Consider the following 24,943-nt stretch of genomic DNA (forward strand, 5'->3'; position numbering starts at 1 on the left):
AATAAAGAATTTAACTCAGTGGTGAGAAATATAATTAGTTCCGGTGCTAAAGTTGCTCATCCGATATGTGAAACTTACTGAAGATAGATTTGAAACTTTGATTAGGTATGAAATCAGTTCTTTATTGATAGTCTAAGCGATCAGACGTTTAATTTGCCCAGTTACCGAAGTGCGATTTCGAGTTCCAGTGATAGAATTACGTACGTAGTTTGTATTCCTGTTTTTGTCCACAGACGTACATATACAGTCGAATAGGCATTCATGCAAAGAAGAGTTCTACGTTCAATACCGTAATAATATGAAGGTGGTCAACACGCTATTATACCTTCGTGTGAACAAATATGTCCGGTTACTTTGGGATGTGTACATTTGTAATTATGGCTTGGTTGGTCTGTGCATTTTGGTTTTACCCACGGCTAGACGAGAGTGAGAGAGAGTGTATCGAAAGTCAATTCATCAGAATCTTTAGTTAATGGGAAAACCAGTTTTGGCAACAAATTTATTTTGCTTTTTTGTTGCCTTTAGTTTAATCGATTTCTTTTCGGTAATTTTTTGTATCTCGTGTTGTTTTTTATTATTTTGCATTTTTCAAGTTCAATTTGTCTTAATTGTTGGCGATGTGTTTTGCATATTAAGTATGTACTCATACAAGAATATGGACATTAAAAAAATAAGGCAGTATTAATGGTGGTCAATTCGTTTTTGTCAGATACTCGTATCAATCGAAGATAATAATAAACCGGCGATAATGGGACAACACCGCATCCAGCTTAGCTGATTTTTTTTCGGTAACAAATGTAACAATAAGCTCTTATATAATTCGCGAACGAATGGTGGATAGTCGAATGGTAATTTCTTAAAATCGGGGATCCGCTATATGTACACGCCAAAACCGATTTATTTTTTGCGAAATAAGAATTTAGTCCAAATTTGTTGAGACACATAAAACGTTATATTTCACTAAAATGAAAATTGAAATCACTGCTACATCTAAGTTTTTTATACCCTCCACCACAGGATCGGGGTATACTAACTTTGTCAAGCCGTTTGTAACGCATTATTGGTCTCAGACTTTACAAAGTATATATATATTCTTGGTCGTGGTGAGATTCTAAACAGAAAAAATATCACCAAAATATATCCAATTAAAATGTTGCTTGAAGTTGAAAACGCAATCAATTGAAAAGCGATACAATTAACTTTTTAATCAAATTAGAAAAAAACGAGATTATATAATGATTGCAAATATTTATTAAACTAAAAACTATTTCCAATTAAAAATATAATTAAAATTTTGTTTTGAAAATTTAGTTTCTGTGTACATACTATTCACAGGTTTATTCCATTTGTACTCAAACTTAAAGATAAATTCAACTCTATTTGTAAAAGGAAAATTCCTAGGAAGGTGCTAAATCGTATGAACTTTTATAAAATTACAAGAAAATTTTTGTATAAATTTATTAAAGCAAAGTCGATTATTCAACGTTCAAGTTAGTTCACTCTATTCTGATAATTGGTTGATATTTTCGGTGCAAGTAGATGATGCTGATGAGGAATGTGGAAATCCCAACCAGTGATGAAGCCGACCCATTTTGTCGGCGCCGGCTGACACTAAATTTTTGACTCCGATGGCGGCGGCTTGACGGATGAGCCGATATAAATTTGTCAATAATCATCCAATAATCAAATCAATTTGAGATTCATTGTACAACCAATCTTAAAATCAAATTTCATTCGAATTTTCTGAGGTAATTTTTTGCAAAACTACACGCTCACAAAAAATCGCTTCTGTAACATATACTCCCAAACATATTTTGCTTCAAGCATATACATTTTTGGGTATTGCCCAAACATTTATATGTTTGATCTCTTCCAATATATAATATGTTTGAAAGCATATTGGTCTAAACAATATATGTTTGGGTAGTCTAAGTTCCAAACATTTTTTATTTTTGCATCCAAATTCAATAATGTTGTCTTCTAAAAAACAATATGTTATTATGTGAACATATAATATGTTTGGAAGCATTTTGCACCCAAAAATATTATATGCTTAAAAAAAATTCTCCCAAAAAATATTGTGCTCAAAATGTTATTTATTTACTTATATATTTACAATCATAATGAATTATGAAAATAAACAGGTAATATAGGTGCTAACAACATAGGTTTTCGACCTGAATGCTCAAAATTTTGTTTCTGCCTAATTGTATATTCCCCCACATCTTTCTCACTTCCACGAGTTTTTTTAGTTCTTAGCACCTTTTTCTGTAATACAAACATTGTAGAAGAAATTATTCAATTTTATGATTTTTTTATTTTAATTTTACCTTTTGCCGGACGGGGATTCGAACAGCGGACCACACAGTTTGTAAGGATCAAAGAAGTAGCTGATCAATTGCCCAAGGAAAAATAAAATGTTAATTTTGTAATAACAAGCAACAACCACCAACTTAATTCAATATCGCTCCCTGTTAAATAGCGCTCCAAGCTACTAAACACATATATGTTTATAGGCTATTTCTAAATTAATATATGTTTGCATCCAAGCATATTATATTTACAAACATTTTATGTCCCAAACATAGTATGTTCTAACATATTAACATATATGTCCCAAACATGTTATGCTAGTTTATGAACATTATATGCTTGCACTCAAAAATATTGTGTTTAAAAATTTGTGTTCCAAACATATAATGTTTATAGCCAAACATATGAAAAACAGTCTTTTTCATCCGTGTACTGATTGATTGTGGATGGAACATTTTGGCAAAAATACAAATGCAAAACAAATTTTTCCGATATAAATTATTATTTTTGATAAGTTGGTGGCTAAGTTTGAGTCGGCGTCGGCTGGCACAAAAAAAACCGGCGGTGCGACTGGGCAGCTTCATTCTCTGATCCCGAAAAGATCGTCCATCCAACCATTGTGCACTCTTTGCCCAAATAAATTTGAAAAACATACTTTTCCTCTGTTGGTTAAGCTATTGTTGTAGTTTAGTCACACAGAAAAAAATTTCACAAAAATTTTTCCAATTAAAATCTTAATTGAGTTTTACAAAATATTCAATTAAAAATTTAATTGATCCAACAATTTTTTTAATTGAAATAAAAATCAATCACACAAATTAATAGTATCAATTAAATATTTAATTGGATCAATTAATTTTTTAATAGACTGTCAATTAATTTTTTAATTGATACTATCATTTCTGTGATTGAAGACATTTCAATTAAAAAATTAATTGGATCAATTAATTTCGTGATTGAATCAGAAAAAAATTTTTTTGTGTGCATTGTATGGTTTTAAGCTGATATCAAAACAATAATAATGATAACAAGAAAACTATTTCATTCAAAGACCAAATAATTATAAATAAATAATTAATTGCCACCATTAACAAATCAATAAACAATTTAATTAAAAGTGTCGAAGAAACCAATTAATCAATTGTATTTTTATTTCTAATTAATTCTATTTATATTATCATTTTCGTGATTGAAGCAGTTACAATAAAAAAATTAATTGAATCAATTCATTTTGAGATTGAATCAGAAAATCGTTTTTTCTGAGTAGTTCAATTTAGCTATTTCCGTCCATCCCTCTGTTGATTTGAAATATAAATTCTAAAGATGTTTACCCGAATTACTAGAATGAGCAAGACGTTGCGATTTCAAGAAATCAAAGAGGAGACTCTGCAGAGACACATTTTCCAATGTTGTTTGGTATATATGTTAATATGTTAGAACATATTATGTTTCTGGATGCATCTCCGTTATTTAAATTTGTAATTTTGCGTGCTCATTTCGATATTTAAAAATGCGTCAGATTTATTGTATATTAAATGATCTGCGGTTTGGTAGATTATTAACATTCAGAAAGAAAGTTTGCTTTTTACGTATTTCCAATTAATGGCTTAAATCGCTACAGTGGTTGCAGAACATTCTACGTTGATTGTTGAAAGAATCGAATAAAATGAAAGTTCTGTTTGGACTTTAGAGTTAGCTGTATTCTTCGAATTACTATGAAATAAAGGCATCGACCATTATGCAAATGAGAACTCATCGAAAGTTATACCTACAGAATGATAGCTCTTGATTTTAAAGTGATTGAAGTTGAACTGAATAATGTTTGTCATTTCTTTGAATAATATCACGTATACATTTAGTTAGTTTATATACTAATTATAAATAAAGTAATGTTTATTATTTCATGCAGTACAATAACATCTGCAGTTTTGCATATTCCTAAGTCTGGAGTATTTAGTTTTTGAAAAGTGTCTCATATATAAAATGGTAAAATTGAAAGTGTCTAAAACACTACACCCTCAAAAAAAATCGCCTCTCTAACATATGTTCCAAACATATTTTGCAGGAAGCACATATATTATTGGATACTGCCGAAACATTAACATGTTTGTTTAATGTGAACATATTATATGTTTGGAAGCATTTTGAGCCCAAAAATATTATATGCTTGGAAGAATTTTCCCCAAAGAAGATTGTGCTCATTCCCTAACATAATTTTCACTTCCACGAAATTTTTTTGTTCTTGGCACCTTTTTCTGTAATACAAATAATGTTGAAGAAATTATTCAATTTTATGATTTTTTCAAATTTTACCTTTCGCCTGGACGGAGAATCGAACCGAGGACCATACAGTTTGTAAGCCAACACACTACCACTGATCTACGTAGCTGTTATAGTCGCCAGTAGACAATTATCGTTATAAGTTACATTTATATAGCATAGTTTGCAGCGCCCACGAGCCCATGCAAACCTAACATTATTTAACAGAAACATACATGTATTGGCAACGTGGAGCAGTGGTTAGCATGTCTGCCGTACATGCAAAGGGTCGTGGGTTCAATCCCTGCTCCAACCAAACACCAATTGTTTTTTTTATACCCTCCACCATAACTTTGTCATTCCGTTTGTAACACATGGAAATATTGCTCTAAGACCCCATAAAGTATATATATTCTGGGTCGTGGTGAAATTGTGAGTCGATCTGAGCATGTCCGTCCGTGTGTCTGTAGAAATCACGCTATCTTCCGAACGAAATAAGCTATCGACTTGAAACTTGGCACAAGTAGTTGTTATTGATGTAGGTCGGATGGTATTGCAAATGGGCCATATCGGTCCACTTTTACGTATAGCCCCCATATAAACGAACCCCGAAATTTGGCTTGCAGACCCTCTAAGGGAAGCAAGTTTCATCCGATCCGGCTGAAATTTTGTACATGGTGTTAGTATATGGTCTCTAACAACCATGCAAAAATTGGTTGACATCGGTCCATAATTATATATAGCCCCCATATAAACCGATCCCCCGATTTGGCTTGCGGAGCCTATAAGAGAAGTAAATTTCATCCGATCCGGCTGAAATTTTGTACATGGTGTTAGTATATGGTCTCTAACAACCATGCAAAAATTGGTCCACATCGGTCCATAATTATATATAGTCCCCATAGGTTAGGTTAGGTTATGTGGCCGCCCGATGTATCAGGCTCACTTAGACTATTCAGTCCATTGTGATACCACAGTGGTGAACTTCTCTCTTATCACTTAGTGCTGCCCGATTCCATGTTAAGCTCAATGACAAGGGACCTCCTTTTTATAGCCGAGTCCGAACGGCGTTCCACATTCCAGTGAAACCACTTAGAGAAGCTTTGAAAACCTCAGAAATGTCACCAGCATTACTGAGGTGGGATAATCCACCGCTGAAAAACTTTTTGGTGTTCGGTCGTAGCAGGAATCGAACCCACGACCTTGTGTATGCAAGGCGGGCATGCTAACCATTGCACCACGGTGGCTCCCCATATAAACCGATCCCCCGATTTAGCTTGCAGAGCTCCTAAGAGAAACAAATTTCATACGATCCGGCTAAAATTTGGTACATGATGTTAGTATATGGTCTCTAATGACCATGCAAAAACACCCATGCAAAAATTGGTCGATATCGGTCCATAATTATATATAGGCCCCATATAAACCGATCCCCAGATTTGACCTCCGGAGCACCTTGGAAGAGCAGAATTCTTCCCATTCGGTTGAAATTTGGTACGTGATGTTAGTATATGGTATCCAACAACCATGCAGGAATTGGTTCCTATCAGTTCATAATTATATATAGCTCCCATATAAACCGATCCCCATATTTGACCTCCGGTGCCTTTTGGAGAAGCAAAATTCATCCGATCTGGTTGAAATTTGGTACGTGGTGGTAGTATATGATATTTAACAACCATGTGAATTTAAATTTGTGGATGGCAGTCTTTCGTAGAAGTTTCTACGCAATCCATGGTGGAGGGTACATAAGATTCGGCCTGGCCGTATATACTTGTTTTAATTTACACATTTATATTTATACTATATTATTTTTTTATAATGAAACTTCGAAATGTGGGTTATTAAAGATTTACAGTCAGAAACAGATCTTGATATAAACGAAATGGACTGAGCTTTTGGATAAAATATTATTTTTTTATTGCAAATATAACAATTTTGTAACAAAAAATTGTTTTTGGTATAAAAGTTTGAAATTTTGGAAAGAATTCAAAAACTCTAATAAAAGAAGACAGTGGAGTCGAGTATAAACATACATAAATAATTTTATAATATACACATACATATATTTAGGCGTGAACAGTTTTTTACTAGCATTTAACACCATTTTAAATGCATTTAAAACTTATCATGTTTTGTACTTAATTTAATTTTTAACTTTAAGGCCGGTATTAAGTTGGCATTATCGCTCTAAAATGACCCTGTTTTGCCTTTTACTTTTCTTTAATAATTCGTTTTAAATAAAATAAACTTTTTCAAATGTTGCTGCAAAACTCGAACTTAATGCCCGCTTTTATATTTGAAGATGTCCGTCAACTCCTCTTGGACTACTTATTAATAAAGAGGAACTAAACTTTGTTCTTATACATTTTACTGTTTAATTTTTCACCATTTCCTCCTTTTTTCATTTTACTGTCCCAACTCTAAAAAAGAGTATAATGCCCTTTCGTTATTTTTATGAATATCCCTTTATAATTTGTGTATATTTTCCACCGTTTTTTTTTTTTTAATTTCCTTTGCCAGAATATTTTGACTTACTCCTCGTACGTTCCGGTTTCTTTTAACAAACCAAGAAAAATAGTGTACCCATAACGCAAAAATGATACACAAAACACTTGTCCACACATACGTAAAATGCTGCTTTCAAGACGAAAACACATTCTGTTTTTTTCAAATGTCTTGGTTCCGAATCTCTATTATCTTTATTCCGAATACTCATTCTAATATTCAAATTAAATAATATTTAGACTTCAGCATATAACATTTTTGGCCTTATCACAAAGCAGTTTCCGAAACAACATATAAGCGATTTCACAGAAATTGCTCTCTTTTGATTCTCTCGCTGTGTTAATTTGATATCTTTTGTAAACTCTCCCGGTTTCCATCTCTATTTCTTTCTCTATACTCTCTCTCTGTCGCTCTCTGAATAAAATATCACAACATATATATATGTTTACTCGAAATTTGTAAATTTATGTATGTTTACATTCACACATATAATTTTTATGAAACATGCATGCCCCAAACATAATATATTCTAACATATAACATATGTGTTCCAAACATTTAGTGTTAGTTTGGGAACATTACAGGTTTGCACTTAAATATATTGTGTTTAAAAATTGTGCCCGAAACACATTTTGTTTATATCGAAACATATGAAAAGGATATTTTTCTAACAGTGTATGAGTTGAGTAATATGTTCAGATATTTTCATTAGATTACACTTTCTTACGAATAACTTAGACATTTCTTATAAACATATATATGTTTAGAAATTTCCGAAAAGATTAAGATGGCAACGCAGATAGATAACGAAAGACATGTAAATGTATGTACAACTAATACTTTAATTACAACAAATAAAAATGTTAGTTTCTCAGTAGACGCTCAGGATTTCTTATCGGTTTACATATTGTGTATACATCCAAAGAAAAAATACTTTCCTCAGGAACGAAATTTTAGACAAACGAAATTCTCATTTATTATAAAGTATTTTTTCTTTTGGCCAAATAAACCCAAATTTGTGATATGCGATTCAACGATTGTCTCTAGCTCTTTTTATTTGACTTTAAAGAAAATTCTTTAGCAAGAAAAGAAAACTTTGCTTGCCTAAAACTTCGTTCCTCAGAAAAGAAAACTCTACTTTCAGTTTATAAATAAATGTTTGGCGTATAACATTCAACTAAATTACAAACAGGGGTTTTTTTATATTTAAGACCTTTCTCTGCACAGAAAAAAATATAACCAAAATATTTCCAATTAAAAAGTTAATTGAAGTTGAAAATTTTTTCAATTAATAAATTAATTGATACAATTAACTTTTTAATAATGATAGAAACATTAAGTTAATTAAGTCAATGATTGAAAATTTTAAAATTTTTAATTAAAAAATTAATTGATACAAGTAACTTTTTAATCAAATTCGGAAGACTAAGTCAGTTAAAAAAGTGATGAAAATTTTTTTTAAATTTTTAATTAAATTTTTTTTTTCAAACAATCAATTGTTAATCCGTATAAAAATTCTAAGCCAATTCAAAATGTAATTGAAAATAGTTACCTCTTTTAATTACTAAATTAATTGAGTTTTGCAATCAACATCAATTAAATTTTTAATTGAATCAATTAAAAAATTAATTGAAATTTGGTAATGAAATCAATAAATTTTTTAATCAAGAATTTTTTCTATGCCCAATTAAAACTCTGATTGATACTATCATTTTGGTGATTGAAGACATTTCAATTAAAAAATTAATTGGATCAATTAATTTCGTGATTGAATCAGAAAAAAATTTTTTTGTGTGTGCAAGCAAATAAATGTTTAGAAACTGGAATTATTTGGGGCCTTAACAAAAGACTATTTGGGGCCTTAACAAAAGACATGTTTAAGGTAAAACATTATATGTTCGTACAGTGCAAACAATTTTTTTTTGAAAAAATTTTGAAAATATATATGCTTGAAGCAGAATATGTTTGGGAATATATGGTAAAGAGGTGATTTTTAGTTTGTTTTTTTATTTTTTTATGTTTTTCTTTGTTCGAAAATGTTGGCTGATTGCCCGTTTCAATTTGTTTTGATGCATCTAGAAGAAAAATATTATGCCGATATAAAGAAAATAACGTACATGCCTATACAAACTGCAGATTTTCTCTTTTCACCGCTCTCTTTTATTTTCTTCAATTTAATTGAATAATGTTAGCCTTAACCCTCTAATGCCCCAATTTTTTGCCAGCTGATTAAATGTTAACGACACGAAAGCAAGAAAACTATACAAGAAAAATTTATACGATAAAATTCAGTATATGCTGCAAAGCCTCTTGAACAGTTTTAATAAAGTTTTCTTTATGTTTTACCCATTTTTGTTGTCTTAAAGTGTGTTTTACTAAAAGCTTCCTTATTAAATGAAGACCGCCTAAAGGCGGGCTTGGGCATTAGAGGGTTAAGCATATACAATGTTTGCAAGGAGCCTCGGTCGGATACGTACCAGGCACATAGTCAGTGTTTTTTTGGCTCTTCTCCCCAAATTCAGATGCTAACGTATATATCTTGCTAAAAGAGAAGAATAATAAAAACATGTAATTTTTGTTATTCGTTGATTTAATTCAACAAATAAGAATTCCCACGTGGCTAAGCAACAACAGTGCTTAGTGCTGAGTTTTAAAACTTGATAAGCGTTGGAAACACTGTCCCATTCTCCGCCAAGAAATTAAGAAGAATTTAATTTGGCGATGCGGCCCTAGCGGTCGCAGATTTTGGGTTTCTCTTAAGAAATGCATGTAAACAAATAAACATAAACAAATATCATATATTTACTGTATTTACACACAAAAGGGAATTTTGTCCCAAATCCACATAGATTTAAGTAGGTTTTCAATAGGGAATGTTCAGCTTGTAAACAAAAAGCTGTTAAATCCGAAAATGATCGAAATCTCGATATTTTGCCACTTGGGATTTGTAAATAGATTTTAGTTCTAGATTTTGACATTTCGTGTTTACACTGAAAAAAATATTTATCCAAAATATTATGCAACCTGAATTTTAGGATGCACAATTTACAATATTAAGACAAATTTCTTAAAAATAAAGAAATTGTTTTTATTTATATTAGGGCACAAATCTTTGAAATTTGCGTTCCTCGTTAAAGTGGTTTCTATTTGAAGTAAGGCAATTTTCCTTAAGTTTCTAAGATTTATTTTTAGGATTTTGCATCTTTGGATTAAAGTTATTTTTTTTTTTTTTTGAAACTAAGAAAACAGGTTTTACTTTCAAGTATGTTTTATAAATTGAATTTTAAACCGATATTATGAATACACAGAAAACAATATCACCCAAATATTTCCAAGTATAATGTTAATTGAAACTGAAAACTTTTCCAATTAACAAATTAATTGATACAATTAGTCTTTTAATCACACTGAAAAAAAAGCATACTCGGTTCCAAAGATTTTGTATTTACTTTAAAAAATTTGGTATTGACTCCGAGCCAAAGAAGCGGAGAATACAAGTAAGGATACTTTTAAGACACAATTCTCTTTTAAATATAGGTTTTGTGCACTTGCTTCTAGGAAGCAAATTTTAATTTTTCGCTTTCTCAGTTTTTTTTTTCTTCATATGCTATAAAAGCCCTTTAAAAACGAGTTAACGGCAACTTTATTTTCCAAATTAGGACTCGACTTCCAGTAGAAATTATGCTATGTTTGAAGTAAACAACTTCTTTAAAATAAAGTTTTGAAAAACATGTCCTATATTTGAACGATTTTTTGCTTTGTAGTCAAGATGCAAAAAGACAACAAATTTAAAGACAATTTCATTAAATTTAAAGAATTTTTCTGAATTATTAAAGTCAAGTTGACCTTAGCCTATAAATTTTTTCTTTCATGTTAAGATAACCATTTTTAAGTCAAATCACTTAATTATAAGGACAATACGACTTCATTGAAAAGTTTATCGACTTTTGGACAAGGAAAATAACTTTATTTTAGAGAAATGCGTCTTCTATGCTAAGCAAAATTTGTATTCGTATTTTAAAGACATGAAATCTTTGACCTCACGACAATATTTTTTTAGTGCAAACTAGAAACATTAAGTCAATTAGGTCAATGATTGGAAGCTTTTAAATTTTTAATTAAAAATTAATTAAATGAATTTAAATTAATTGTTTAATCAAACTCGGAAGTCTACGTCAGTTAAAATAATCGTTGAACCTCTCTAATATTTAATAAAACAAATAATTGATACAACCATTTTTTTAATCAAACTAAGAATACAAAAATAGTTACGAAAATGAGTGAAAATATTCGCGGTTTACTAAAAAATTTAATCAATGTCGTTTGCAAAACTCAATCAATTTAACTAAATAATTAATTCAATCAATTAAAAAACTGGTTGAGTTCTCTAATCGACGTCAATTAAATTGAATTTTTGAAATTTTTATTGAATTAATTAAAAAATTATTTTTTTTTGTTTTAATAAAAATACACTAATATATGAATACCACTATGTTTCAATTTATACTACCAATCAATAGTTACAGTTTTTTCCAAATTGAATAAAAACATGTCTTTTAAATAAAGACATTGTTTAGGAACTTTCAAATGTAGGCTCTATAAAATTTATATTAGGCTACAGAACTCATTTATCGAATTTTCATTCCCTTTTCGAGATATGTGAGATACATATTTGTTGTTTCAGTGTACAAAAAAAGTATTAACACTGATACAAAATATATTATATTACTCACTTTATTTACTCTACCTCTCTCTCTCTCTCTCTATGTGTCTCTTAACCGCACTTTTATTTTGAATTTAGGTCGAGGGTTAAAATAATAGAAATTATAAATGAATCTTATCAGTATTTAAAATCTTGGATTAGAAATTGGGCCAAATGTATTTCTACTTTTCTAAGCATTAGTTTATTAAACAAATGCTTGAGGATGCAATGTAAACAATTTAGATTAGAGATTCCTTGGTCTCTACTTGAAAGAAATTTGTGTTTTGTTTATTTGATCATTTGTTTCTTTTTCAATTTTCCCAACTGATAACACCACTGACCCGTGTTCCCCAGTAGAATACCTCCAAAACGTATTCCAAGAAGAATCTGTTGTTTGACACAGAAATGCTTGGTTTGTGAGATGCCGAAGACCGTGTTGAATCAATACTCACTGTCGGTTTGATTTCATTTGGTATTTTCAGATTTAGTCTGGCAGCATGGCGATAAAATTGAGCTGTTTTCTATTAGTCTTTGGACTATTGATGGTCCATTCCGATGGCCAGGGATTGAGTTTGGATGAGCTGATTAATCAGGTCTTTACACCAAAGCCAGATCAGGGAACAACACAAGTATTCAAGCCTGACCCTCTTCCAACGCCCGCTCCGGTACCTACTCCAGATACCAGAGTGAATCCCAATGGCGGTGGAGGTGCCTATAAATCGTGTGGTTTGGACAAGGAATGTGTGCCTAGACATTTATGTGTGGATGGAGCTATAAGCACAACAGGCGAGAATTTCATTGACATTCGAATCGATGACTCCACTTGTTCATACAACGAACTTTGTTGTGATCTACCAAATAAGGTGAGGTTTTATTGCATTATGAGAATATAGCAGGACATTGAGTTTTTTCGCCCTATATAGAGAAGCGATCCTGTAATTCCACCCCTTCCACCCGTAGTACATGGTGGTTGTGGCTGGCGCAACAAGGATGGTGTGGGCTACCGAATTACCGGCGACAGTGATAACGAATCCCAATTTGGAGAGTTCCCCTGGATGGTTGCCATTCTACGTACTGAAGATGCTGCCGGAGAAATAATCCATTTGTATGATTGTGGCGGTTCCCTAATTGCAGCCAATGTCGTTTTGACTGCATCCCATTGTGTCATCAATCGACAAGCGAATGAGCTTGTGGTGCGTGGCGGTGAATGGGACACCCAGAATACCAATGAAATTTTGCCACATGTCGATAAACGCGTGCGGGAAATAATCAAGCATGAGAAGTACAACAAGGGTGCCCTATACAATGACATTGCTCTCCTCATACTTGAAGAACCCTTCGCATGGCAGGAAAATATCCGTCCTATTTGTCTCCCTGAGCCAAATGCCAATTTTGATCACAGTCGCTGCTATGCTACAGGTTGGGGCAAGGACAAATTCAGCCGTGACGGCGAATACCAAGTGATCTTGAAGAAAATCGATTTGCCTGTCGTACCACATGAAACCTGTCAGAATAATCTGAGGCAGACACGTCTGGGCCTCTACTTTAATTTGCATGAGAGTTTTATTTGTGCCGGTGGCGAAAAGGGCAAGGACACTTGCAAAGGTGACGGTGGCTCTCCATTGGTCTGCCCTATTCCAGGTGTACCAGATCGCTTTTATCAAGCTGGCATTGTGGCGTGGGGAGTTGGATGTGCTGAGGAGAATATTCCAGGTGTATATGCAAATATTCCGTATTTGCGTTCATGGATTTCAGAGAAGCTTAGTGCACGCGGAATTCCATTTGCTGATTTCACTTCCTAATAGTGTTTCGAGGCATTGGGGAGAGGGAGATAACATTAAATACTCGTTGACGGTAATGTAACATAGATGTCTAAAAAATTGAAAATCGAATAAAGATTTGATCTTATTTGTCGAACAATATGGCTTCTGGGTTACATTTATATGTGTTTTTATTTTTTTTTTATTTTAGTCAGTATATATGGTCGAAAGTTGGGTCTGGCCAAGCCTTTTATAGACGATTTTTTCTGTGAATGAAATACCTCATGTGAAAATTGAACTAAAAATCACATTTTGTGATTTTCACAAAGCGTTGTTAAAATCAGAAAAATTTAATGTTTGTTTTATGTGAACATATTATATGCTTGGAAGCATTTTGCCCAAAATATTATATGCTTGGAAGAATTTTTCCCAAAGAAGATTGTGCTCATTCCCTCACATAATTTTCACTTCCACGAAATTTTTTTGTTCTTGGCACCTTTTTCTGTAATACAAATAATGTTGAAGAAATTATTCAATTTTTTTTTAAATTTTACAATTCGGCTGGACGGAGAATCGAACCGAGGATCATACAGTTTGTAAGCCAACACACTATCCACTGGGCTACGTAGCTGTTTTAGTCACCAGTAGACAATTATCGTTATAAGTTACATTTATATAGCATAGTTTGCAGCACCCACGAGCCCATGTAAACATAACATTATTTAACAGAAACATACATTTGTTGGCCACGTGGAGCAGTGGTTAGCATGTCTGCGTTGCATGCAAAGGGTCGTGGGTTCAATCCCTGCTACGACCGAACACTATTTTTTTTTTATTTACACATTTTTATTTATACTATATTAAATTTTTATAATGAAACTTTGAAATGTGGATTATTAAAGATTTACAGTAAAAAACAGTGCTTGATATAAACGAAATGGACTAAGCTTTTGGATAAAATATTATTTTTTTATTGCAAAAATAACAATTTTGTAACAAAAAATTGTTTTTGGTATAAAAGTTTGAAATTTTGGAAGGAATTCAAAAACTCTAACAAAAGAAGAACGTGGAGTCGAGTATAAACATACATACATAATTTTATAATATACACATACATTTATTTAGGCGTGAATAGTTTTTTTATTAGCATTTAACACAATTTTAAATGCATTTAAAACTTATCGTGTTTTGTACTTAATTTAATTTTTACCTTTAAGGCCGGTATTAAGTTGGCATTATCGCTCTAAAATGACCCTTTTGCTTTTCTTTAATAATTCATTTTAATGAAAATAAACTTTTTCAACTGTTTTCAGGTTGGCTGATAAGTCCCTGGTCTAACAAAAAAAAACACATTTTTTTTCAAAATTCGTTTTTTTTTATTCAACATAGTTCCCTTCAAGAGCGATACAACGATTATAACGACCTTCCAATTTTTTGATACCATTTTGGTAGTACTCCTTCGGTTTTGCCTCAAAATAGGCGGCCTCAGTTTCGGCGATCACCTCATTGCAGCCAAATTTTTTCCCTGCGAGCATCCTTTTGAGGTCTGAGAACATGAAAAAGTCGCTTGGGGCCAGATCTGGAGAATACGGTGGGTGGGGAAGCAATTCGAAGCCCAATTCATGAATTTTTGCCATCGTTCTCAATGACGTGTGGCACGGTGCGTTGTCTTGGTGGAACAACACTTTTTTCATCTTCATATGGGGCCCTTTTGCGGCGATTTCGACCTTCAAACGCTCCAATAACGCCATATAATAGTCACTGTTGATGGTTTTTCCCTTCTCAATATAATCGATAAAAATTATTCCATGCGCATCCCAAAAACCAGAGGCCAACAGAGGCCATTACTTTGCCAGCGGACTTTTGAGTCTTTCCATGCTTCGGATACGGTTCACCGGTCGCTGTCCACTCAGCCGAATGTCGATTGGACTCAGGAGTGTAGTGATGGAGCCATGTTTCATCCATTGTCACATATCGACGGAAAAACTCGGGTGTATTACGAGTTAACAGCTGCAAACAACGCTCAGAGTCATGTTTTTGGTCAAATGTGAGCTCGCGCGGCACCCATTTTGCACAGAGCTTCCGCATATCCAAATATTGATGAATGATATGACCAACACGTTCCTTTGATATCTTTTAGACCTCTGCTATCTTGATCAACTTCATTTTACGTTCATTCAAAATCATTTTGTGGATTTTTTTGATGTTTTCGTCGGTAACCACCTCTTTCGGGCGTCCACTGCGTTCACCGTTCTCTATGCTCATTTCACCACGCTTGAATTTTGCATTATTGTTGATTTCCCTGGGGCAGAGTCCGGAAACTCATTATCAAGCCAAGTTTTTGCTTCCACCATATTTTTCCCCTTCAGAAAACAGTATTTTATCAAAACACGAAATTCCTTTTTTTCCATTTTTTTCACAATAACAAAAGTTGCTTCACAAAAGACGCTCTATCTCATAAACTAATTGACATACAAACGTCAAATTTCGACACGAATCATTTGAAGGTTGGTACTATATAAAAATAATATGCATTTAATACTAACGACGCCATCTATGTGTCGGACCGGGGACTTATCAGCCAACCTGTTAGCTGCAAAACTCGAACTTAATGCCCGCTTTTATATTTGAAGCTGTCCGTCAACGCCTCTTGGACTTAATAAAGAGGAACTAAACTTTGTTTTTATGCATTTTACTGTTTAATTCACTATTTCTTCCTTTTTTCATTTTACTGTCCCAACTCTAAAAAGAATATAGTTCCCTTTCGTTATTTTTATGAAGATCCCTTTGCACACTGAAAAAAGAGCATGCCCGGTTCCAAAGATTTTGTCTTTCCTTTAAAAAATTTGGTATTGATTCCGAGCCAAAGAAGCGGAGAATACAAGTAAGGATACTTTTGAGACACAATTCTCTTTTAAATTTGGGTTTTGTGTACTTGCTTCTAGGAAGCAAATTTTAATTTTTCGCTTTCTCATCATTTTTACTTCATATGCTATCAAAGACCTTTAAAAACGAGTTAACGACAACTTTATTTTCCAAATTAAGACTCGACTTCCAGTAGAAATTATGCTATGTTTCAAGTAAAAAGCTTCTTTAAAATAAAGTTTTGAAAAACATGTCCTATATTTGAACGATTTTTTGCTTTATAGTCAAGATGCAAAAAGACAACAAATTTAAAGACAATTTCATTAAATTTAAAGAATTTTTCTGAATGATTAAAGTCAACTTGACCTTTGCCCAAACATTTTTTCTTTAATGTATGATGCCCATTTTTAAGTGAAATCACTTAATTATAAGGACAACACGACTTCATTGAATAGTTTATCGACTTTGGGACAAGGAAAAAAACTTTATATTAGAGAAATGCGTCTTCTATGCTAAGCAAAATTTGCATTCGTAGTTTAAAGACATGAAATCTTTGACCTCACGACAATATTTTTTTCAGTGTAATTTTTGTATATTTTCCACCGTGTTTTTTTTTAATTTCCTTTGTCTGAATATTTTGACTTACTCCTCGTACGTTCCGATTTTCTTTTAACGAACCAAGACAAAAATTGTGCCCATAATCCCAAAATGATAAACAAAAACACATGTCCGCACATACATAAAATGCTGCTCTCAAGGCGAAAACACATGCTGTTTTTTTCAAATGTCAATTCTCTTGCTTCCGAATGTCTATTCTCTTTACTCCGAATACTCATTCTAATATTCAAATTAAATATATTTCGGTTCGCTTAATTAAACTAATTTTCCCCTATGTTTCTGGTGTTATTTTGCACTTCTTTTAAATACGATTTTGACAACTTCCACCTTTCCTTCACCATGGAAGTTGGCTCGAGTTTTCCGTTTCCAAAGGGCGTGTGGTTCGTGTACCAAAGCACTATCGACCAATATCTATCTTACCTACACTTTCTAAAGTGGTAGAGCACATTCTTAAGTTGCAAATATTGGAATGTAGTTCAGTACATATTTATCTGGTGTTTTAGCACTTCTATGCTTCTTATTAGATTGACTGATGCGATCAGAGAGGAATGGAATGAGAATAGGCTATGATCCCTTATGTCTAAGGCCTTTAATTCTATAGATTTTGTCATAATGTTATCTAAGCTTCGTACAATCACTCATCGAGAGTGATTATTTTTTTGTTACACAATAAATAATTGTTTAGCCAAAAACGTGTTTAAATGATAAGGATTCGTATATAGAATCGGTGTAAGTACAAAAATTTAAAACAGACATTTGCCATCGTAACAGCTTTCCAGTTACCCTGTTGAGAATTAGAGTTTCAAACTTTTGGTAAAATAAAAACATGAACATATAGCTAATTAATTGCTCTTTATGTAATTTACAATGTAAAGTATGTTTGAACATTTTAAATTCCACTATTGTCATTTAGGAACGATGTAGTTGCACAAGTACTCGTATACAAAGTGTATTCAAAACTCCTCCAACAGATGGAAACGATTTCCCAAAGCATTGGCGTTTTTATGAGTCCAAATTAATAAATATGTCGACAGTCAAGGGGACATCTTCTCTCTCGAAACAACTGTAAGAATTGGAAACCTGCAGCGAGAGTTGATAGTAATATATATGAGTCCATTATACACAAATATATTTGTTTTTACAGAATCTGCATAATTTAAAGGAAGTTGAAGAAAACGGCGGAAAGTTCATATATATGAGATTCCATTATATATAAATATATTTGTTTTTACATAATCTACGATTTTTCCGTTGTTATGGAGTTGCCATAGGCCTTTTCCCGCCTAATTTAAAGGAAGTTGGATTTAAGAAAAATACAAGGGTTTGAAACAAATCCTAATTTATTTTGATGCTCTAGGTCTAGCCCGTATGCCTCTTTTCTCGACTAAGTCTAGAGAGGCTCCTTCACAAACTACACCAATTAGTATCAACGCGGCTTCGAAATGATCTATAGCCATGTGATAATCAAATACGATTAGCTTAAATCGTCCTTGATACCAACCAGACTCATGGAGTCGAGGATTAGGACTGGGAAACTGTTCTATGTTAGTACCTGTGAGTGGACGCCAGACAAAGCATTATCAATTTCCCCCCGCTTGTGTTTTGGGTCCATAACGTCCACTGCTCCCCTGTTTGCGATAATCATCACAAAGCCGTTTTTTGCAACTGAGTCAAATGATCTTTGATCCCTTTTAGAAGTAGACAACTTATCCGGCGAACGTTCCCTTTCTCAGCTTCAAGAATTCCTTGCGCCCATTTTAAAGAATTGCTTTGCTTAGTCAACAACGTGCTTGGGTCGACTGATTCTACTTGCCCAAATATATATGTTAACTTCAGTCGAAACACGTCCACTGGGCCCTGATTACGACGGTTGAGTGATTAATTCAATGAATCAAAGTTGGTTTGATATTATGCCAACACGTACATGCAGCAGATTACTAGCCGCATAGTATTGTGTCGTAGGATTTATCCGACCGTGTAAGGTTCTCTTTGCCAGACAACAGTAGAAAAACAGGCTAACACTCATCAAACAAGCATACATGTAATTAATAAATGATCATATTTGTTTGCTTGGTTTTTAGGCACATAAACTTAGTTCAGTTGTGTTATCAGAATGGTATTTTCAAAACGTAAGAAATGCCGTCAGTTAGAACTTTACGATAAAAAAGTTAGAGATGCCCAAAAAACTATTAAATTCTGTCTTTATTTAGAGCATTTCATCAGTAAATAATGAATATACAAGCCGACTCTAGTACAAAAAGTTTAGTAGAACTTGTAATTATAATAAATTATTTTAAAGAATTGCTTTGCTTAGTCAACAACGTGCTTGGGTCGACTGATTCTACTTGCCCAAATATATATGTTAACTTCAGTCGAAACACGTCCACTGGGCCCTGATTACGACGGTTGAGTGATTAATTCAATGAATCAAAGTTGGTTTGATATTATGCCAACACGTACATGCAGCAGATTACTAGCCGCATAGTATTGTGTCGTAGGATTTATCCGACCGTGTAAGGTTCTCTTTGCCAGACAACAGTAGAAAAACAGGCTAACACTCATCAAACAAGCATACATGTAATTAATAAATGATCATATTTGTTTGCTTGGTTTTTAGGCACATAAACTTAGTTCAGTTGTGTTATCAGAATGGTATTTTCAAAACGTAAGAAATGCCGTCAGTTAGAACTTTACGGTAAAAAAGTTAGAGATGCCCAAAAAACTATTAAATTCTGTCTTTATTTAGAGCATTTCATCAGTAAATAATGAATATACAAGCCGACTCTAGTACAAAAAGTTTAGTAGAACTTGTAATTATAATAAATTAAGTAATATAGAAATAAAAATAATGAAAATACTTCATGCAATGATATTAGGAATTATATAAAGTGTTTAAGGAAACCGAAAATAAAAGTGTTAGTGGCTATGAAATGAATACACGCACAGAAAAACATGGTTGTCGCATTCATTTAATGCTTATCTAGAGCATGTAATTGCCGCGAAAACCATGTATTTTGTCTTTGTAAAAATAGTTTTCGAGCGGAGAAAAATGTATGGTGGCAATAAGCATTTGAATGGTTCTCAAATACCGCAAACATGTTCTATCATTTGAATGAAAGAATTTGAGACCATTAAATGGTCGGGAAAATCATGTACCTGACCATTCAATTTTTTTCACTTTTTTACAGGGAAAAAAGTATTTTTATAGGTTAAGTATAGACATGTCTAGAACCAATACATTTTTTTCGTGACCATTTAATTTTTAACTTTTTTGCAGCGAAAACAATTTTATAAAAACATTGAGCAGGTACACACGATTTTCATTTTGCGCGTCAGTCATGTGTTGATTGTTGCTTGGAATGGACGGAGAATACGGATTTACTGTGTTTTGTGTTAATTTATTTATTCAGAAGTGGCACGTGGTTTTATGTGAACACAAAAAAGGAAAGTGTAATTGAAATGTAAATGTACCTGTTTTTTGTTATGCATTTTGATATATGGTATAATTTATTTTTATTTGCAGTTACATAATAAATATGGTAATAGTAAATATGGAACGATTACTTATTGTTGAAATTGAACCAAAGTAGAGTGTGTAAAAATATGTGATGTTTGCTTGCACGACATTATAAATACAAATAAACAATGAATTAGTTTATAAATAAATAAAAACAAACAAATAAAGTTAATTTTGTGTTTTCTTTTCTCAAGTGGCGTCCTTTTTTCGACGATGAAAAAAGTTTTTTCATAAAGATCAAAACATTTTAGGTTGTGACCATGTTCTTTTAACTAGGAGAAAAACATTTTGAATGAATACCATAACATTTTAAATCGTCACCAAAGTCTTTTCATTCAAACAAAATTATTTTTATCAATATAATAACATTTTAGATGGGGACAATTACATTTTTCTTAGAACCATGTTCACTGAGCCAACATGGTTGCAGGTTAAAATGTTACATGGCCGCCGCAAAAATAGCTCCTATCATATTATTTTGCTCTTCGAATATGATTGTGACAATCATGTTCCTTCTCTGCGTGTAGTGATATAGAAGACTGTTTTAGCGACCACAACATAGATGATGACAAAAAATCTAAAACATTGATGGAAAGCTTAAGCTGGCGGCCCATTAAACATTCTGTAACGAATGTTGCCGTAAACGAATTGTTGAAAATTTTGCGGGAAAGTAATTTACCAATTACCAAAAGATGTCAGAACCAGGGATCCGGAGCGGAGCGGAAAATAAATGCAATTAAACGATCTTATTTATATTTAATTTTTTAGTTTTCTACACTGAAAAAAATATTGTCGTGAAGTCAAAGATTCCATGTCCTTAGAATAAGAATGCAAATTTTGCTTAACATGGAAGACGCATTTCTCTAAAATAAAGTTTTTTTTTTCTTGTCCAAAAGGCAATAAACTTTTGAATGAAGTTGTAATGTCCTTATAATTAAGTGATTTTACTTAAAAATGTGTATCATAACATGAAAGATAAAATTTTTGAGGTAAGGTCAACGTGACTTTAATAATTAAGAAAAATTCTTTAAAATTAATAAAATTGTCTTTAAATTTGTTTCCTTTTTGCATCTTGCCTACAAAGCAAAAAATCGTTAAAAAATAAGACATGTTTTTCAACACTTTATTTTAAAGACGCTTTTTACTTGAAACATAGCATAATTTCTACTGGAAGTCGAGTCTTAATATGGAAAAAAAAAAATAACTCGTTAACTCGTTTTTAAAGGATTTTGATAACAACTGACGGAAAAAAATCTAAAAAAATGGAAAATTAACATTTGCTTCCTAGAAGCAAGTACATAACCCCCAAATTTAAAAGAGAATTACGTCTTTAAAGTATCCTTACTTGTATTCTCCGCTTCTTTGGCTCGGAATTAATACCCAAAATGTTAAAGTAAAGACAAAATCTTTGGAACCGGGCATGCTTTTTATACCCTAAACCACATAGTGGTTTGGGTATAATAAGTTTGATCGGCCAAAAAATGTGCCTACCAGAAATATTGATTTTGGACCCCATAAAATATATACCGATTGACTCAGAATCACCTCCTGAGTCGATCTAGCGCTTGTTGTCCGTCCGTCCGTCCGTCTGTCCATGTATTTGTTGTTCACAGGATTCCGGTCGCAATTATTAACCGATTTTGATGAAATTTGGTACAGTGAGTTTTTTGGGCACAAGGACGAACGCTATTGAATTTGGAAGAAATCGGATCAAATTTAGATATAGCTCCCATATATGTATCACCCGATTTTGAAAAATTCGCCCCTAATAACCTTACGTTTGACCATACAGGCCTCATTTCTTAACTGATCTTACTCAAATCTTGCACAAGGTAACCTTTTGTGGTATTAATCAAACCCGCAAAATATTATGCAATTTGGTTCAGATTTAGATATAGCTTCCATATAAATACATCGCTCGATTTTCCCAAATTTGGCCATAGTACCCTTATTTATTAACCAATGTTACTCAAATTTCAAATTTTGATGTACTAGCCGATCGTACTTATACGTACTTGTAGCTCTTACATAAGAATATTGCTCGATTTTTACAAATTTGTATTTATTACCCACACAAATTTAACGATTTTTTCTTTTTTAATAATGGGCTCAATATTAGTGGCATACTAACTCCGTAGGCGCAATATCAACACAGCCAGTGTTGCTAGAAATAGGGGAAATTCCCTATATGAAGGGTTTTTCTAATATTTAGCGTCTTGTAGGGACGTAGGGCCACAATGTAGGACATTTTCACTCAACATAATTTGTAATAATTTTTACATTTTGGTGGCTCTAGAGGAGGAAATTAGAAGCCGGCAAGGCTTGATCTTTAATAATGTGTGGTAAACTTTATTCCTGTAGAAAATTTTGTCAACATTTTATTTCTATAGAACATTTTGTCAAAATTGTATTTCTATAGAAATTTTTGTCAAAATATTATTTCTATAAAAAAATGTTCTCAAAATTTTATTTCTGTGGAAGTTTTTCTCAAAATTTTATTTCTATAGAATTTATTGTCAAAATTTTATTTCTATAGCAAAATTTCGCACAAAAATGTTTATAGAAACTTTTTCCAAAATTTTATTTTTATAGAGATTTAACAAAAAAGGTTACTAATTTGGGTAGAATTCTACCAACTGTGGCAACCGTGGTGGTAATACAAATTTATATTCTAAGTTATATACGTTGCATGTTCATGTTTTAAGATAATAAAGTACTTAGAACCATTTTTGTTTTGTAAAATTTTTTAAATTTAACGAAAAATATAGTAGGGAAAATTGTTTGGGAATGTATGGGAAAGTAGGGAACTTTTTTTGTCCTTGTAGGGTAAACCGAACATTTTCCCTGGCAACATTGACTATGAGCTATAGTCAGATTGACACAAAGCACCCATAGACATGTACCTCTTAATTTTCTTAAATATGTAACTGCGGTTTATCTCCCAGACCTATACGTTACCCTACAAATGCTTATGATTACTAATTCTGTAATGGTGGTTTAGGGTATGATATAGTCGGTCCCGCCCGACTTTCTACTTTACTTACTTGTTTTCATTCACATTTGCTTTACTATTGTACTATATCCTAGCATTCTCTTATTTCTGATATTAGTTCTCGAAAATTTAATTAAAATTATGGATAGTTTCAATTTTGGTTGAAAAATGTGCGCATATACATTTATTATACAATAAAGGGGAAAAAAGCGAAATTAAATTTGGTCCGATGGTCAGACCAAACAGAATTTGGTCAATTTTGGTCAATTTTCATAAATTTGGTTTCTATCACATATTAAATAGTAGATGGTGCACCGCAAAGAATATTGTCGGGAGGCCAAATATTTCACATGCTTAAAATACGAATACGAATTTTGCTTAGAATAGAAGACGTATTTCTCTGAAAAAAAGTTTTTCCTTGTCTAAAAGTCTCTAAACTTTTCAATGAAGTCTGTTTATCCTTATAGCTAAGTGATTCGACATAAAAATGTGTATCCTAACATGAATGCAAATTTCGTTTTAATGAAGTCAAAATGGATTTAATATTTCTGAAAAAATCTTCAAAATTAATAAAATATTTCAACACATTGTTTTAAAGTCATTATACCCTAAACCACATAGTGGTTAGGGTATAATAAGTTTGATCTGCCAAAAAATGTGCCTACAAGAAATATTGATTTTAGACCCCATAAAATATATACCGATCGACTCAGAATCACCTCCTGAGTCGATCATGTATTTGTTGTTCACAGGATTTCGGTCGCAATTATTAACCGATTTTGATGAAATTTGGTACAGGGAGTTTTTTGGGCACAAGGACGAACGTTATTGAATTTGGAAGAAATCGGATCAAATTTAGATATAGCTCCCATATATATGTATTGCCCGATTTAGACGAATGGGGTCACGTTGCACTTTTTTTACTAACCGATCGTCGTCAAATTTAGCACAAAATAATCTTCTGTATCACCCTTTAAGTCTGAAAATTTCATCGAAATCGGTTCAGATTTAGATATAGGTCCCATATATATGTATCGCCCGATTTTGTCAAATTAGGTCATAAAACCCTTATTTATCAACCGATCTTACTCAAAGTTGGCGAAATGTAATCTTCTATAGCACTAACTATATGTGCAAAAAATCATCGAAATCGGTTCAGATTTAGCTATAGCTCCCATATATGTACCGCCCGATTTTTCTAAATAAAATAAAACTCAATTGAACAAATAATACAATATTACATGTTAGCCTGATACCGAAACAGGCAATTGACGTCCAAATGCATTATATCTAATTATACAATTATTATTCGAGCTTTATGGACAGATATAGATTAAGGAACATGGTTAATAGAGCCATTGAAAACAATACAATGTTTGTACTATAATTTTCTCGAAGAGGAGCGGAGC

The 24,943-nt window shown here is 32.5% G+C and overlaps 1 protein-coding gene across 1 annotated transcript; it reads left to right on the forward strand.

The window, feature by feature from the left end:
- Positions 1-64: 64 nt before the first annotated feature.
- LOC142225646 (phenoloxidase-activating factor 2) lies at positions 65-13,718 on the forward strand. Its single transcript, XM_075295451.1, has 3 exons — positions 65-200; positions 12,265-12,645; positions 12,706-13,718. Exons 2-3 carry the CDS (start codon positions 12,280-12,282, stop codon positions 13,582-13,584), a joined length of 1,245 nt encoding a protein of 414 aa, XP_075151566.1. The 5' UTR covers positions 65-200; positions 12,265-12,279; the 3' UTR covers positions 13,585-13,718.
- Positions 13,719-24,943: the final 11,225 nt, after the last annotated feature.

Source organism: Haematobia irritans, chromosome 2 (genome assembly GCF_050003625.1).
Source record: "Haematobia irritans isolate KBUSLIRL chromosome 2, ASM5000362v1, whole genome shotgun sequence".
NCBI classification, from domain to species: domain Eukaryota; kingdom Metazoa; phylum Arthropoda; class Insecta; order Diptera; family Muscidae; genus Haematobia; species Haematobia irritans.